The sequence below is a fragment of the Myotis nattereri genome (assembly GCF_964212035.1).
Source record: "Myotis nattereri genome assembly, chromosome: 2".
NCBI lineage: Eukaryota > Metazoa > Chordata > Mammalia > Chiroptera > Vespertilionidae > Myotis > Myotis nattereri.
Genome location: NC_138076.1, coordinates 192,832,205 through 192,849,405, shown reverse-complemented (window position 1 = coordinate 192,849,405; position 17,201 = coordinate 192,832,205). Strand labels below are relative to the sequence as shown.

Here is a 17,201-nt window from a genome sequence, read left to right as displayed (position 1 = left end):
GAAGGCCTGGGATTGGCCAGAAACTGGATGGAGGTGGGCAATGGGGAGGAAATAGAGGGACATCTCAACAATAAAGATTTAAAAAGAAAAGAAAAAAAAGTCGTGTGTGTGTGTGCGTGTGTGTCTGTGTGTGTGTCTGTCTGTGTGTGTGTGTGTGTGTGTGTGTGTTCTGGTCAGGAAGCATTTTATTTCTCTCCAAGTTTAAGAGTTTTCACTGACAGAAAATCAACACTTTCATAAAACCTCTTCAGCTTCTGAATCTTGTTTTTGGCAAAGGTACCAACATATTTCTCTCTGATATGGACACCCTATCTGTGACAGTAGTTAGTTAGGTTATTAGCAAAGGAAGAGGGCAAACGGAATCAGACATTAAGCCTGATTAACTGGGAGGAGGCAGCTTCACCGACACCCTAGGGAGCAGCTGCATCCTCTGCCCTAGGCCAGCAGGTAGGAAAGGTTGGCTTTCCAATCTCCCCAGGGAGAGGGGTAAACAATGAGGGGGAAATTCCTCTGCTGAGGCAGATGCAGTAGGAGCCAAAATGGCAACTATAAAGGGGAAGAGTTTAGCCTGGGAATATCTGGGGGGGGGGGGAGAAGGGAGGAGCAGATAAAACAACGGCACCGAACCCCAGAAGATCCAGGAAAGGGGTTGGATAGTTTGAAAGAAAGCCTGCTCTCTCCCAAACCCAAGGAAATATAATCAAAGCTTAACAAAGGCCCGAGGTTCAGGGTCTCTCTCTCTCTCTCTCTCTCTCTCTCTCTCTCTCTCTCTAGCAGCCACATGGGCAGGATGGGAACAGAGACTGTTCTGGACTCTGGATGCCTCGGATGCTGGGTTAATGGCATAGCTGCTCTGGGCCCGGGCCCTCTTCCTGGGCTTGGTGGGGCGGCTTTGGCCCTGTGGCCCCAGAGGCTGGACTTTTTCTCAGATGGAACTAAGCCACCTGGTATTAGATAGGACATTGGGCACGGAGTCCTTTCTTTTCATTCCAATGAATCTTGCCACTATATCTCTCATCTTCCTATGTGTGAGTCCCTGAAATGCTTTCCCTCACATACCATGGAAATAATCCTATTTCCTTCGGCAACAGTTCCACCCACAGTTGATGGATCAATCTTAACTTCCAATTTCAATATTTGGCTTTTCCTTAGGAAGCTCTTCAGGGCCATGTTTTGATTCAGAACGAGTGGCTTCATCTAAAGGAGACTCAGAGGTCACTGTACGAGGTGCTGCTCCATGGTAGACACCCATCATGGAAGAAAGGCAGAAATGACTCCTGGGGCATTGTCCTAGCAACCATTTTCAGCAGGCAAACTGACCCAGGTTGGATGTGAGGGGAGAGAAAGCTCTCTTTGGAGGTCATGTCATTTAGGTTTTGCACTTGAATAGAACACTTTACATTAGGGAGTCATAACTGAAGCAGCCGTTTTGTGTTTCTATGTGCTACTCTCAACAATTCCTTTCCTACCGGTTCCAGTGTATTCTGTTAGATGCAGCGGAATAAAGAGCAGTGGCAGAGTGTCCTGCAGGACCATATTTCTGGGCAGGTGCCTCCCAAACTTGGCAAAAGGCCTGACCACAGATGTTACTGATGCCTTCCACCTGCTGGGGGCGCCTGGCACTGCTGGGGAGGCCCTCCTCTCCTGGGCAGCATAGGAACTCACGTATTCTTACTGCTCCATACAGAATCCACATCTGAACTACACTGTAAAGTTTTTCAATTCTCCCAAGAGTGGTAAGTAACTAGTGTCCTTCCAGAACCATGGGTGACAAAAATACTGAAGCATGCTTTAAGGCAGCGGTTCTCAACCTGTGGGTCACGACCCCTTTGGGGGTCGAACGACCCTTTCACAGGGGTTGCCTAAGACCGTCGGAAAACACATATATAATTATATATTGTTTGTGTGATTAATCACTATGCTTTAATTATGTTCAATTTGTAACAATGAAAATACATCCTGCATATCAGGTATTTACATTATGATTCATAACAGTAGCAAAATTACAGTTATGAAGTAGCAACGAAAATAATTTTATGGTTGGGGGTCACCACAACATGAGGAACTGTATTAAAGGGTCATGGCATTAGGAAGGTTGAGAACCACTGCTTTAAGACATTACCACTGAATTACCACGTGTTAAGAAAGTCCATCTTAAAAGTGTTGAAAGCAAAAAAAAAAACAAAAACCCAGAAAGCTATGCTTTCAACTGACTCCTGAAACAAAAACAAAAACCACTTTCTCTTTCGAACTCAAATATCATGTGCATATCTGCGTGCACAAACACACACACACACACAAACACACACACACACACACACACAAAGGGAAAAAAACAAAGGGAAAACACAAAGGGAGAAAAAGAAAAAGGTAGTTAAAAAGTACTCAGGCCCTAACCGGTTTGGCTCAGTGGATAGAGCATCGGCCTGCGGACTCAAGGGTCCCAGGTTCGATTCTGGTCAGGGTCATGTACCTTGGTTGCGGGCAACCAATTGGGGAGTGTGCAGGAGGCAGCTGATCGATGTTTCTCTCTCATTGATGTTTCTAACTCTCTATCTCTCTCCTTTCCTCTATGTAAAAAAAAAAAAATCAATAAAATATATATTTTTTAAAAAAGTACTCAGAATGGAGTCATGAATATTCAAGATGATAGTTATGCTACTGTTAGGTTATCAGGTCACAATTTTATTTTTAAACCTGTCCCCATCAGAGTTATCAAATTATTTTATATCCCCCCTCAACCGTATAGATGCTGTATTATACATAAAAGGCAGAAAACTAAAGGGAAATAGCTGATGTCCCATAAGCTGCTTCAAGAGTAGAATAGTGTTTGTTCTGACTGGGACACTCTGAGGGGAAAATAAAATGAGAACAGAGGAAGGAGTACAAAAGAATAGAAAGAAAAAGTGATGAGAATAAGAAATGCAGCATTAAACTCTTTTGGGTTCTTCCAAATGAATAGGACTGGTCAATTCTGTCATCACCCAAAACAAAATTATGCAAGGTAAAATACAGAAGAAAAGAACAAATTACAGAATTGTTGCTTCCATCTGAGGACAGAAAGAAGACTAAAAGTTTGTTGGGAAACTATATTCTACCTGTGTCATCACCAAAATATTCTAGTCATAAAACTAAGAGTGCATAATTATGAGCATATAGAGAAATTGCACTATCATGGTTGAGTGAAATTTAGTTTTGTTGCTAAAGGAAAAATAGTCAAACAAAAATTTGAGTGGAAATATAAAACATTTGCATCACCAGAATATAACCCCTGATGTACCTTTGCAGTTCCTCTCCTATCTTTGGAATCAGCCAGCCATTAATCTGCTATCAATGGAGATGAATTTTGCTGCTTTTAGAATTTTACATCAATGGAACCACATAGTACGCACTCTTGAAAGCCTGTTTTTTGCTCAGTATAATGCCTTCGAGTTTCATCCACCTTGTTACATAGAGCAACAGTTCATTCCTTTTATTGTTGAGTAATATTTCATTATGTGGATATATAATAATTTGTTTATCCGTTACCCCATTGGGTTGTTTCCAATTTTTGGCTAACATTAATAAAACCAGCGTAAATATTTATGTTAAAGTCTTTCTGTAGACATTTATTTTCAAATCTTTTGAGGAAATAGCTTGGAGTAGAATTGTTAGGTTATACAGAGGAATTTTTTTTTTTTGCTTCCCCTCTATTTTTGTGATTAACATGCAATCTGTGAGGTGATAGGTATGTCTATTACCTTGACTGTGGTGCTGCTATCATGGGTGTTTGCATATGTCCAAACTCATCAAATTGCACACATTAAACATGTGCAGTTTTCTGTATATAAATTATATTCAAATGAAGCTGTGTTTAAAAAGGAAATATGTGTTTAATTTCATAAACATATAACATTGTCCAGAGGTTGTACCATTCCCATCATTAATGTAGAATAGTCCCAGTTTCTCCACATCAATAGCAATATTTGATATGGTAAGTCTTACATTTTAACTATTCAAGTAGTTATATGATGATATCTACATGTAGTTTAACTTGCACATTTTTAATGATCTGTTGAGCATTCTTATGGGCTTATGCCAATTAATATATATATATATATATATATATATATATATATATATATATAGTTGTGAAGTCTCTATTTAAATATTTTGCCAATTATTAGTATTATTTGTCTTGAGTTATAATATATATATATATATATATATATATATATATATATATAGAGAGAGAGAGAGAGAGAGAGAGAGAGAGAGAGAGAGATAATGAGTTGTAATCTATAATAATAACAGGGTAATATGCTAATTAGACCTGACATCTTCCGGACGTCATTCCAGACGTCCTTCCTGATGAAACCGGGACAGGAAGGAAGCCAGCCAGGGTCCCGGGTGCCAGAGGGAAGCTGGTGCTGGCAGCTGGAGGAAGGAAGGCCTACTCTTGCACAAATTTTCATGCATTGGGCCTCTAGTGTATAAATAATATAGAAACAATCATTTTGTCAGATACATGTATTACAGATATTTTCCACCATTTATTATCTTTTATGGAATTTCATTAGAATACTTCTTTACTGTTTTGCCCAGGCATATGTCAGTTCTCCTGATTTCTGCCATAAGATATCTTAGTGAGAACTAGATCATTTTGACATATCTCAGAACATGATATCGCTATTATAAAGAATAGACTCATTACATTAATGACATTATGCTAATTGTACCTGGTGAAGAATAAGCAGTAAAGAGTCTGTAACTTTAGTATGATATTTGTTCACCAACAAGAATATGACCTCATGGGACCAATTTGGCCTACTAGATCCTAAAATTTAAAATGTACAGCAGCATTCTATCATAAACTCAAAAGGAGCATATTGGAGGCTAGGCCTGAGCAATTCCAAAAAGGTACAGTAAACTGCATGAGCAGATGGCTCAAACTCCCATGGTATATTTCTGTATTAATTTTCTCTCTTCACCTGAACCATGTACATAAACATGGTGCAGGAGAGGGAAAGGGTTCCATATGATCACATAGTGGAGAAAAGAAAAGTTTTATCACTGAATGTGAAATGTATGACTGCTAAAAATAGATTCCACATTATAGACCCATTCAGGGGGTTCCCTTGAACGACAAGTGGAGTTAAATTAAATCTTTGAGTTAAACAGACATTTGGGTGATATATCTGGCTGTTCATCTAGCAGGAAAGATGAGTATCTAGCAATATAAATCTAAAATGACTCACATTCAGAGATTAACGGGTTCATTGACTGGTCAAGAACTCAAAAAGAACAAAACTAGAACATGAGTGACAAAGAGATTTGGGGGAGAAGTATGCATAGGGATTATTCAGAATGAACACAGATTATTAAATTAATTCCTTTGTAAATACCCCTAATTTTTGATAACCAGAGTTGAGGAGGAGACTTTCAGTAATCAGGTAGACAGAATGGTATGTGGTGTGGGCATCAGGAAGCCTCTCTCTCCAGACACCCTGATGTTTGATCAACGGACTAATACAGAATGGCCATGCAACTGAAATGAGTCCTATGCATGGGATCAACAAAGTTGTCTTCTACTACCCAAGGATGCCCTGGAACTGAGTGCCCGATGTGTCAAATGCAATGGCCAAATCTGTGTCCCAGATAAGATACCAATTCTGAGAGGGACAGAAGGCTAGCTTGGTGGCAGATTACATTGTGACTATCATATTGAAGAGGGCAACAGTGGGTTTTAATAAGATATACTCTTAACCCAATAATGAATTTGACTTCCTTCCCACAGATCTACTGTAGTAGCACAAGGACCTCATAGTATGTTGGATTCATCTCCCTTGTATTCAATTTACCATTGCCTTTACACTGATCATATTTTGGAGAGTCACTTCAGACCATCATAGCTATACCTCTCTTAGGGATTTTGGATAATTATTTAAAATAACTGTTATGACAACTGACTGAATGTAGGCCTGGTATTACCTTTCCTCATGCCCTCATTGTATGCTCCTCACCGTTGGCCTGTGATTTACCAATCGCCACTAAAAAGTGCTAATTTTCTCTGTGTATGAATGCGCAACACTGACGTGTGGTAAAGATAGTAACCTTTAAAAGTTTTATTCTTATCTAGCCAAGCACTAGTTTTGTTTGTTTTGTATTTATATATTTATTTCTCATTAGGATATAAAGATAGAAAGTATGTTTGTCTTCTTCATTTTTTTCCTAATATACTGCACACAAATGACTGGTACATAGTAAGGGTCCAATAAATATTTATTGAAAAGAACGAAGCAAAATATCCACTTTTACTTTGCAGCATACAGAATTTTACTCAGAAATTAACATGTCTATCCATTTTCATTCACCAACACATCCTGTGTGGTCAGACTATTTTTGGACTTCCTTTTAGTCTTTGGTACATTGTGCTAGCAGGAATATCCATCCAAGGCTGAAACTATTCTCTATTTTCTTTTACTATTTTCTGGGTAATATCACATGAAAATATTTGAGGAGATGGAGACTGAAGATGGTTACATGAAGCTGAATTTCAAGGATCGCTTCAAATCCCGGCAGAGATCTAAAGGTAGGAATATTGTTATTTCTCACTCAGACTCCAGTTTAAAATTGCATTATTCTCTTAGGAAGACACTTATCTTTGAATAATTTTAAAGTATTAAAATTAACTATATTCTGGGATTTTACAAAATGGTCATATGTTGCTTTAGATAGGTTATTTAGACTCATTTGAGCATCAACAATAAAAAAATAAACAAAAAACTCCCACAGTACTTTTGTAGCCATGGGGCCATCGAAATGCTAATAGGATAATGCATAATCTTCTCAGTGTGGTATAATAAGAATGCAAAGGTAACTTTCAAGTAAAAGGTCAAAGTTAGCATTTTCATAAAAATTATTCTTCCTACAAAACATAAGATTCTTGAAGGCAAATACTTGGGTATGATATCTGTATGAAGATGCTTATTATACTCAGAGGTAAAAATCTAGTGCTGAGGGTGGGAGTAACAGAGGTCCTATAGCGTTATACAGCTTTAAAAGACATTTTTGTATATACATGTTGTATTTTATTAATCTTCTAAAAAGAGCCATGGGACTGGCAGAATAATCCATTGGGAAGGAGAGAGGGCAAAATAAATGAAAATATTAATCTTTGCTGTTTAGGATTGCTGTATCTGGTCAAGGTTGTTTTGTTTTCAGATCTGTTACAGGTTTTATAGAGGAGTTTAATATGCAACAAGTTAATTTGGCAATGAGTTTAACATTTTTCTTCCTGGTAAGCATGGAACCAGCTAACTGCAGATAAATATGCCTAGGATAGGTATTCCGTCATAATGTGCAGAAATATATTTTGAGGGTTTTTAGCTAAGTAGAGGTCTTTCTACCTTTGCCTGAGTGAAGAAATATTCACAGGCCAGAAAAAAAAGAAAAAGAAAGAAAGAAACTTATTTGGGATTTATTTTGAAGTACAGACAATTGAGTAGTAAATTTCAAAAGTTTTACAACATACAGCACATCTTATACCTATGTACTATAGATATAAAGGGATACACTAAGTCCATTGAAATCAATTGAGATGAAGCATCCAGAAACATCCAGATTTGAGAAAGAGCACTCTTTTATTATGACTTTTATTATAACCTAGAACAGTGATTCTCAACCTTTTTTACCGTACACTTTTATTACAACCTAGAACAGTGATTCTCAACCTTTTTCACCACACTCTTTTATTAGAACCTAGAATAGTGATTCTCAACTTTTTCATCTTATGGCACGCATAAACCAATTACTAAAATTCTGCGGCACAACAAAAAATGTTTTTTGTCATTTTTTAATTTGACAATCTAAGGGAAAAGAGGTAAGTCCCCTGACTAGTAAATAGTCAGATATTGCATATTTTAAAAATTCCTGTGGCACATCAGTTGAAAATCACTGACTTAGAACTATTTGTGAAATGTATGACTATGGTGATGAAATTAAGCACATGTTTATTTATAAGCCAATACATATTGGGGAATAATTACCTGAGTATCAAATTACTTGACTTTCTCTTTGGCCACTAGCAAGGGAAATTGGCTAGAATGCTTCTAGATTGAAATAATACTCCTATAATTATGTTAAATAATATTCTAAATTCTCTGGAGGTTCCTCATTTATTCCTCTTTAAAGAGATAATTCCTGCCAACTCTGATCCAAAGTAGTACTACGCCAACGTTCCGTATACGCAGCATTGATTAGAGATCTACATTGCTTAGGCTGACACTGATTCCTGTCTGAAAATTCAAAACCAGGGATATATAATATATCATATGTAAAGGTGAGATAACATGTGACTATTTGACTATTCCCACTACAGTGACTGGACCCTAATAGGACTTCAATAATGTTCCTTTCTTTCTTCTCTTTCCTACAGTGAGCCATTAAAATAAATAATACCCATAACATATATACACTTGGCACTGAACAATCCAAAAATGAAATTAAGAAAGAGTTCCATTTATAATAGCAATATACATACAGTACAAAATCACATATTATATATAATTTCTATTTTTCTATATGTAATATATGAAATATAGAATATGTATTATATATTATTTATACAGTATATACTACATAGTATCCGGTGTAATATAAAGAATATAAAAGATAGAGTTATATTATTTATAATGTTATGTTATATATACAATACAAATTTTATATAGTTATATTATATTTATATAGTAATATGTAATACACATAATACTATACATTATAAATTGTATATATTTATATAACATATAATTTAATAAATAATGCTAAGTTATAAAAAATATCACCAAACAATTAACAAAGACAGGAAAATGTGTTTAAAGTGAGTTACCACAAGAGTTCTAAAATTAATGAAAAAACAAATCAATATTGCAGATTTTGCCCTGCATGTACATTATTATGGCATTTTGGTAGTATTTGGATGCATCGGGATCCTTATTTACCTGATGACAGTGATTGGCCTGAACTTTTCAAGTGAGTATGGAGTTTTTATTTATTTCTGCTACTTTAGTAGATAAACTGATCTTTAATTTTATTAATATCAAGACCAGCTCCACATTACAGTCCAAAATTGGTAAATTAAACTTTCTAGCCATATGTCATGTTACAAAATTATTTTAACTTTAATAAAAATTGAGAAACACTCAAATATAATATAAGCATTTATTCTGCATCTTTAAAAAAAAAAACTTCCAGTGAAAAGTTGACTTATTATGTGCTTATTCGTATTACTTTGAAAAACGATAATTTAAGTGTATTAATGTGCTAGTTAAAACAAGGGGGGGGGGTATTTGAAAACCCTTTTAGGTGGACTTCTGCATCTCCCGCCACCCTAAAGTGGTATTCAATGTGTGTATTACGTGTTCAATCTTTTAAAAACCAACCAGACCAATGCATAGATGCATGGCTTCTACAGTTTTCTAAATAATGCAACTGAGAAGCTGAAGACACTTGGTATAATAAAATGGGAGTTTCTGGAATAAGAAGAAATAACAAAAAATAATATACAAAAAAGTAGGTATGAGGTTTAAGAATAGCCTCATCAATCTTGAGAAGGAAAAACACACGTTGGAGGTATCACAATATGCAATATCGAGCTATACTACAAGGCAAATGTAATTAAAACAGCCTGATACTGGCATAAGAACAGGCATGTAGATCAATGGAACAGAACGGAGAGCCCAGAAATAAACCCACGCCTTATGGCCAATTAGTTTTTAACAAAGGAGGCAAGAGCATACATAGGAGTCAAGAAAGTCTCTTCAATAAATGGTGTTTGGAAAATTGGGCAGAAAGGTGCAAAAAATGAAACTAGACCATCAAATTACACCATACACAATAATAAATAAAAATGGACAAAAGACGTAAATGTAAGCTGTGAAACCATAAAAAATTCTAGAAAATACATAGGCAGTAAATCTCAGACATCTCTCAGCAATATTGTTACCAATACATCTCCTAGGGCAAAGGAAACAAAGGGAAAAATAAACAAATTTGACTAAAAAGCTTCACCACTGCAAAAGAAACCATCAACAAAATGAAAAGGACCCCACTGCATGGGAGGACATATTTGCCAGTGATATATCTGATAAGGGATTAATTTCCAAAGTACACAAAGAATTTATGCAACTTAACACTAGGAACTTTTCAAGTGAGTATGGATTGTATTTTCAAATAATCCAATTAAAAAATGGGCAAAGGTCCTGAATAAACACTTCTTCAAAGGGGACACACAGATGGCCAACAGACATGAAAAATTGCTCAATGTCACTAATCAGTAGAAAGATGTAAATTAAATCCACAATGAGATACAACCTCAAACCTGCCAGAATAGCTATCATTAATATATCAACAAACAACAAGTACTGGCCAGGATGTGGAGAAAAGGAAACCCGGGTGGAGGTGGGTGAAGGGGGGTGGGCATCTATAATAGTGTCAACAATTAAAAAAAGGAATGAACGCAATATTTATTTATTTATTTATTTATTTATTTATTTATTTATTTTTTAAAATATATTTTATTGATTTTTTACAGAGAGGAAAGGAGAGAGATAGAGAGTTAGAAACATCGATGAGAGAGAAACATCGATCAGCTGCCTCCTGCACATCTCCTACTGGGGATGTGCCCGCAACCCTGGTACATGCCCTTGACCGGAATTGAACCTGGGACCTTTCAGTCCGCAGGCCGACGCTCTATCCACTGAGCCAAACTGGTTTCGGCAGAACACAATATTTAGAATTTTGATTAGCACTCAAAGGAATAAAAAAAAAATATGATTAAAAAATGGCTAATTCTGGGGAAGGAGAGGAATAGAAGCCCAGTATAAGATAAGGACTTTGAGTTTTTATTTGCATGTCTTTTATCTTATGTTAGCATTTTTATTCTCATATACCTAAATTGCTATTTATTAAGTGTTACTCATTATATTTTTTCTTTGCACTGAGTACAGATAAAAAAATGGATTTCTCACAGAATGTAAACATCAGCAGCCTAGCAGGTAACGTTTGTTTGTTGTTTGGTTGGTTTCGTCTGTAATGTGCTTCTCTATGTTTGAATCAAGAAATTTCAACCAACTGGTCATATAAATTTAGGCAAATTAAATATCAAGTTTTTTTAAAACTTTCAAATGGTGATATGATAACTATGTCATAGAATATTTAGTATAGTTTAAATCAGCTGTAATGGTTAATTTTGGGTGTCAACCTGACCTGGCCATGCATGATATCCAATATTTGGTCTAACACTAGTCCAGATGTTGCTGTAAAAGTACATTTTAGAAACACTAGCATTTAAATCAGTAGATTTTAGTAAAACAGATTATCCATCCTTTGCTAAATGATACCTAAATGTTATGTCTTCAAGGTGGCCGAAAATATGGCTGGTTAAGTCAACATTTTTATGCCTTACAATGTGGTCACCCTGCTAATTCTAGTAATCATCTGTCACCTTAAAAACCTATCACAATATTTTTTATTAAATTTCCTTTCCCCTTTTCACCCATCTACCCACCCCCTTCCTTTTGGTAACCATCCCTTTGGTCTGTTTCTATGAATTTAGTTTTGTTTTATTTTGATTTTAGATTCTACGTATAAGTGAAACCATACAATATTGGTCTTTCTCTGCCTGACTTATTTAACTTAGCATAATATCCTCCATATTCATTCATGCTGTCACAAATGGCAAGATTACATTCTCTATAATTACTGCATAATATTCCTTTGTGTATATACACCACATATAAAGGCTTTGTTTTTGAAGTGGAAGTATAATTGAACATTAAGAGATAAGTTAATTTAGAGCAGTGGTTGCCAATGTGGGGCGTGTGCAATTTAATTGCACAGGGGGGCAATTTAATTTTTAAGGGGGGCAATTCGAGAATGAGTTATAAACAGAGAAATTTTTGCATTTCTTATGGTTCTAGGATCCTCATATACAGTATATAAACATATATTGTGACATATTTATGCATTTCAGTTCTCTATTGTATGTTTGAAACTTTATTTGCTATTTTTTCATATCACTTCATATTTTTTAAATAATTTCTTAGTGATTTCTTCTTCAGTACTTCAACTGTCCTTTTGTTCTTTTATTTTTCTCTTTCATGGATGCCATGTTCTTTTGAAGCTTGTTTAGACAAGTTAAAGGCCTTTTAGGCTTCCTCCATGTGAATCGGAGTTCACTTTTGAATAATAAGAATGATATGTCACGGGGAGGGGGGGTGAGCATCAGGATTTTAGAGATGCTTAGGTGGGGCATGGCCAAAAATAGGTTGGGAACCACTGATTTAGATTATGCAAATGAAGGGAAAACTATTGAAGGCTAAGGGAACAGTATAAAGGGAAAACACAGGGGGATATACTAGTATGCATCCAATGCAATGGAGTAAGAAATGGTGGTGGTGAATAACCTCAGAGAAATGAAGTGCCAGTTGTAAAGAAAACCTTGAGAGAAAGGAATTAGAATCAAATAATGGATGGGCTTAAACAACAGGCATTTACTTTTTCAGCTAATAATAAACAATCAAAATATTATACATTTTTCTCTTCTAACTATAGAGGTCAGAATTCACAAGCTTTGCTCTTTCCAATCCTGTTACCCAAAACCCTGCCCCCAGTACTGGAAATACACAAATGAATCTCATTTTTATTCTACTCTTAGAGCTGCTTTTTAATCACAAAAAGTGAATTGGTAAAGGTCTGTTTTCCAAGTCGATCACATTAGATACTATTCATACTTTCTCTATTAACTGTAGACTTTACTTAACTTTTTCTTCATACATTTTCTTTCAGGAAATAATCATATATGCCCAAATGACTGGCTGCTGAATGAAGGGAAGTGTTACAAGTTTTCAAATTTTTCTAAAACTTGGAATGAGAGTCAGCGTGATTGTTCAAAGCTCCAGGCACATTTGCCCATGATTCAGAATTTGAAAGAGCTGGTGAGGAGTCAAAAACAGGGTCTAAGTGCCCAAGGAAAAATTCTAGGTGCAATTCTAAAAAGTGTGGGTGGAATAAAAATAAAAAATAAATAAATAAAAATAAAATAAATAAAATAAAAAAGTGTGGGTGGTTTATAGTCATTGATTTGGACATCCATGAGCCCTAATACAATTACTATTGTTTATGATTTAAAAACCACTATTATTTATGAAAGAAATGATTATTTTCTTTATCAAGTACCTTACTCTGGCACATTACCGTACTCTATAGAAGGCATTGACATGTTTTTGAATAAATGAATGAGTGAATATACTGTTTTGTCTCTAGGAATTCATACAGAAGAGTTTAAAACCTGGATTTCCTAGTTGGATTGGATTATACATTATGTCCCCAGGAAAGCAATGGATGTGGATAAATGAACACCCATTTGTGGAACTAAAAAAGTAAGTAGTGATTTGAGCAAAGGGATGGTGTAATGATGCTGTTTTCCTTGAGTTTCAAGATTTTTCTTTCTTCCTTCTTACCTACCTTTTTTAAAAATTATTTTTCTCTCCTTTCTTCTTTCTGTCTCCCCCTTTTTGGGGGGAGGGAGAGGTAGGAATTAAATAATGTTGAGAAGTATGGTAGAGTTAGAAATGCTTCTTGAATTGATATCTGAAAGTATAAATTTAAAATTCTGCCCTTAGAAAATTCTTCCAAACTTATTAATATCAATTTGTTCATCTGTATGAAAAGAGGAACAAAGCTTTCCTCACAATGTTCTTGGGTGAACAACATAAGGTAACACATGGAAGAGTGCTTTAACATTCTTAAGTGTCATATACATTCACCGGTTCTGCTCTGCGCACTCATTTTCTTTGCACGTTACACTATTAGAGCACCTGAGACCTGGCAAGGTGCAGCAAAGCCATGGAGTCAGAGTTATTTCAGTCTGGATATTTATTTTCTATTCTCCATCATCTTTCATGAATATAAAACTAAGGCATCCAGTACTATTCACTTTTTTGGGACTTATTTTGATTGTAATCTTTGAAAATATTAGTAAAAGATATGTAGGCTCATTTTACTTGAAAACTGACATATTGTCAGGGTAACACATCTTCTTGTAAAGGTTTAATTTAATTATTTAACAAAGATGATGTGCAGATGGTTATAATAGTGTTTGGTTTTTATATTTTAAACAAGAATCAGTAACTAAAAACATTGTTAAGAAAGTAGCTTTCTCCAAAAATATTCTAACTGCACATTTTCCTAGTCCTGTTACTACTATGGAAGTTAAACAAGGAAGTTAACATTATCTAAACAGTTTTACTTAACTTTAAAAAGTCATTCTTTTTTTCTCTGTTACTGCTTTGTAACTCCCATTAATATGTTACATCTTTACCAAAACTTCCATTGTAACATCCAATTACCTTTTAAAGAACAGTATTTATGCTGCCATGTGGAAAATTAATATATATAAACAAAATTGAAACTGAAGTTCATTTAGAAGCCATGACCAGAGATATGGAAGAGGTACCAGTAGCCTGGATTAGAAGTGAATAAATATGAGGATTTATCTTGGGATAGAACATCCAGGACTTGCTGATATACTTAAGGCAAGAATAGAGAGGGAAGGAAGAGACAGGGATGCTTCTAGTCTTCGAATTTGAGCTTCAGTGCTGATACTATTCCAATAAGAGAGACATTTGGTTGGAGGTTCAAGGGGGTAGGAGAGAGCTTGACCGGCAAGCAAATCAAGAGTGCCCAAATACAATCATTGGCAACATTTTGTCTGCTGAGGAGTTACCTGTACAAGTTTGGCTGGAGAAGACTTTAATAAATACAATCATCATTATAAATAATATAAATTGTCTAAAGTCTGCCCTTTGTCTCCTAGTTTTTCAGTGATTGGACCAACTGATAGCATGAGCTGTGCTGTCACAACAAGAAATCAAGTGTATTCTGAAGACTGTGGCTCCAAATTTAATGGCATTTGTCAGAGAGATGTTGTCTGAACAATAAAAGCAAATCTGTGCATTTAAATAAGAAAGTGGAAGAAATGTGTATGGATGTTAACAGTGACTATCCATTTCTTTAGATAAATTTACTTCGTTTTCACTCAAATATAAATTTTTAAAATATTTTGTACAGAAATAAAACTTCAAAATAAAAAGTATATTAATTTATTTTTAGAGAAGAAAACAGAATTCCTTATTGTTTTAATGTCTAAAAAATAATTAAATTTAATCTTTTTCTAATCCTGCCTAATCCCCATGTGTGTTCTATTCCTTGATCTCTAACTCTTTCTAAGCATTTGGTAAGATAATAGACCAGGCACATAGGCTACAGATATGACATTTTTTTCTTCATGGTGGGCCTTTACCCCAAGTTGACTATTTTCAATTTTATCTAAAAGAAATAAAGCTTTCAGCTGGTAATAAAGTATTGAGATGTTGTAAGCATAAGCTGTCTATTTGTAGTAACATAATTTTTGTTTTTAGTGTGATTTTAGAATTTATTCTCCTTTAATTAAATTTATTTTAACTATATTGAGAACTGTCATATTCCCTTAGTTTTCTAACTAAAATTCTATAAAAATTAAAGTTTCTAATTTTTTCTCTCATTTATTCAAAACACATTCATATTACAAAATAAATACCAAAGTTTGTGTCCACCTTATAAGTGAGGTAGTTATTTAAGTTCAAGAAGTTGTGTATAGTTAATTCTAAATCATCAGGAATTTATACCCTATTAACTGTGACTCAAAGAAAAAAAGATGGATGAGTTACTCTAAATTGCTAAGCAATTAACAAATTAACTTGTAACTATGAACCAACAATAAAAATAAAACCTATATTATGAACCAAATTTAACACATCTATCTGCAATGCCCAATATTGTCTAAAAATTACTATTTTCAAATTTTCTTGGTTGCAACATGATGCATAGATGCAATATGCCCATACTTGATTATATGATGACATTTGCCAGGATTACTTAAAGTCATTTGCTTTTACATAAAAGGAATGATGGGTGGGGTTCATAAAAACCTCCTTTTATCATTTATCAGAAAATTTCAACTGCAATGAAGGAATTAAGCTCCATTAAAGATATTAAGAAAGGACTTGTTTGTATGTGTTTACCCTATCACCTAAATACTCCCTTTTTCTCCAGAATCTCTATCACTCTGTCTCTTTACTTACACTCACATTCCTTCTTGTGAGTGCACACAGATGATACTTACCTAGGCAGGAAAGTAAACTCAAGCCAATATAACAAACACAGACTTGCTATAATTATTCAAATGTTCTGCAGGATTTGAATTTTATGACATACCCAGACAGGTGTTATAAGGCCATCCTATTTCCTTGCTCTTACTTGGAAAATTAAATTTTTATAAAAATCTATTGTTTGGTCACTTTTAATGTCATTATTCCAGTTTATGTTCTATAGTTTAAGCTTTGTAATTATAATCTGTAATTCTATTAGTGATTATTATTTATAGAGTTAAGATCCTTCTTGGTGGATTTTCCCTTGTTTTTAGTATAAAATCAAAGTTACTATGGTTAGTATCTATAATAATAAAAGCATAATATGCTAATTAGACTGAGCAGCTGAATGATCTTCTGCACATTATTTCAGACGTCCTTCCAGATGAAGCTGCAGTGGTGCAGGCCGAGGCAGAGGTGATTAGGGGCAATCAGGCAGGCAGGCGAGCAGTTAAGGGCAATTAGGCAGGCAGGCAGAGGTGGCTAGGGGTGATCAGTTGGACATCCCCGAGGGGTCCCGGATTGCAAGAGGGTGCAGGCCAGACTGAGGGAACCACCCCCCTCCCCGGCACAAATTTCATGCATCGGGCCTCTAGTTTTATAATATTTACATATATAGAACACTTATATGTCTCTAACTTTTAAACTGTTAAGTCTTGGCTGATCTATTAATATAGATCCATTGCTTTTCATAACCATCATTGCATGTAATTGTTTATTGTTATTTTGTTTGTACCTAATAGAAGTTTCCTGACTTGTGCACTTAATGGGAAATTTTGTGTCTTGAATTGATGAGGTTTTGACTGTAATCATTCACTCAATTTTTTAAAAAAATATATTTTTATTGATTTCAGAGAGGAAGAGAGAGGGAGAGATTGAAACATTAATGATGAGAGAGGATCACTGGTTGGCTGCCTCCTACTGGGGATCGAGCCTGCAACCCAGGCATGTGCCCTGACAGGGAATTGAACTGTG

The 17,201-nt window shown here is 35.1% G+C and overlaps 1 protein-coding gene and 1 pseudogene across 2 annotated transcripts; one reads left to right on the top strand and one right to left on the bottom strand.

Annotated features, from left to right (window-relative positions):
• Positions 1–185: 185 nt before the first annotated feature.
• On the bottom strand, positions 186–3,107 carry LOC308513986 (ATP synthase subunit O, mitochondrial-like; annotated as a pseudogene). Its single transcript has 3 exons — positions 3,099–3,107; positions 1,060–1,644; positions 186–308 (listed from the first exon to the last, which is right to left on the bottom strand). The product of its transcript is annotated as an ATP synthase subunit O, mitochondrial-like (transcript).
• A 3,295-nt stretch (positions 3,108–6,402) lies between these two features.
• KLRF2 (killer cell lectin like receptor F2) lies at positions 6,403–14,997 on the top strand. The gene is made up of 6 exons (XM_081084947.1): positions 6,403–6,571; positions 8,911–9,009; positions 10,986–11,033; positions 12,826–12,974; positions 13,303–13,418; positions 14,855–14,997. Exons 1-6 carry the CDS (start codon positions 6,484–6,486, stop codon positions 14,970–14,972), a joined length of 618 nt encoding a protein of 205 aa, XP_080941073.1. The 5' UTR covers positions 6,403–6,483; the 3' UTR covers positions 14,973–14,997.
• Positions 14,998–17,201: the final 2,204 nt, after the last annotated feature.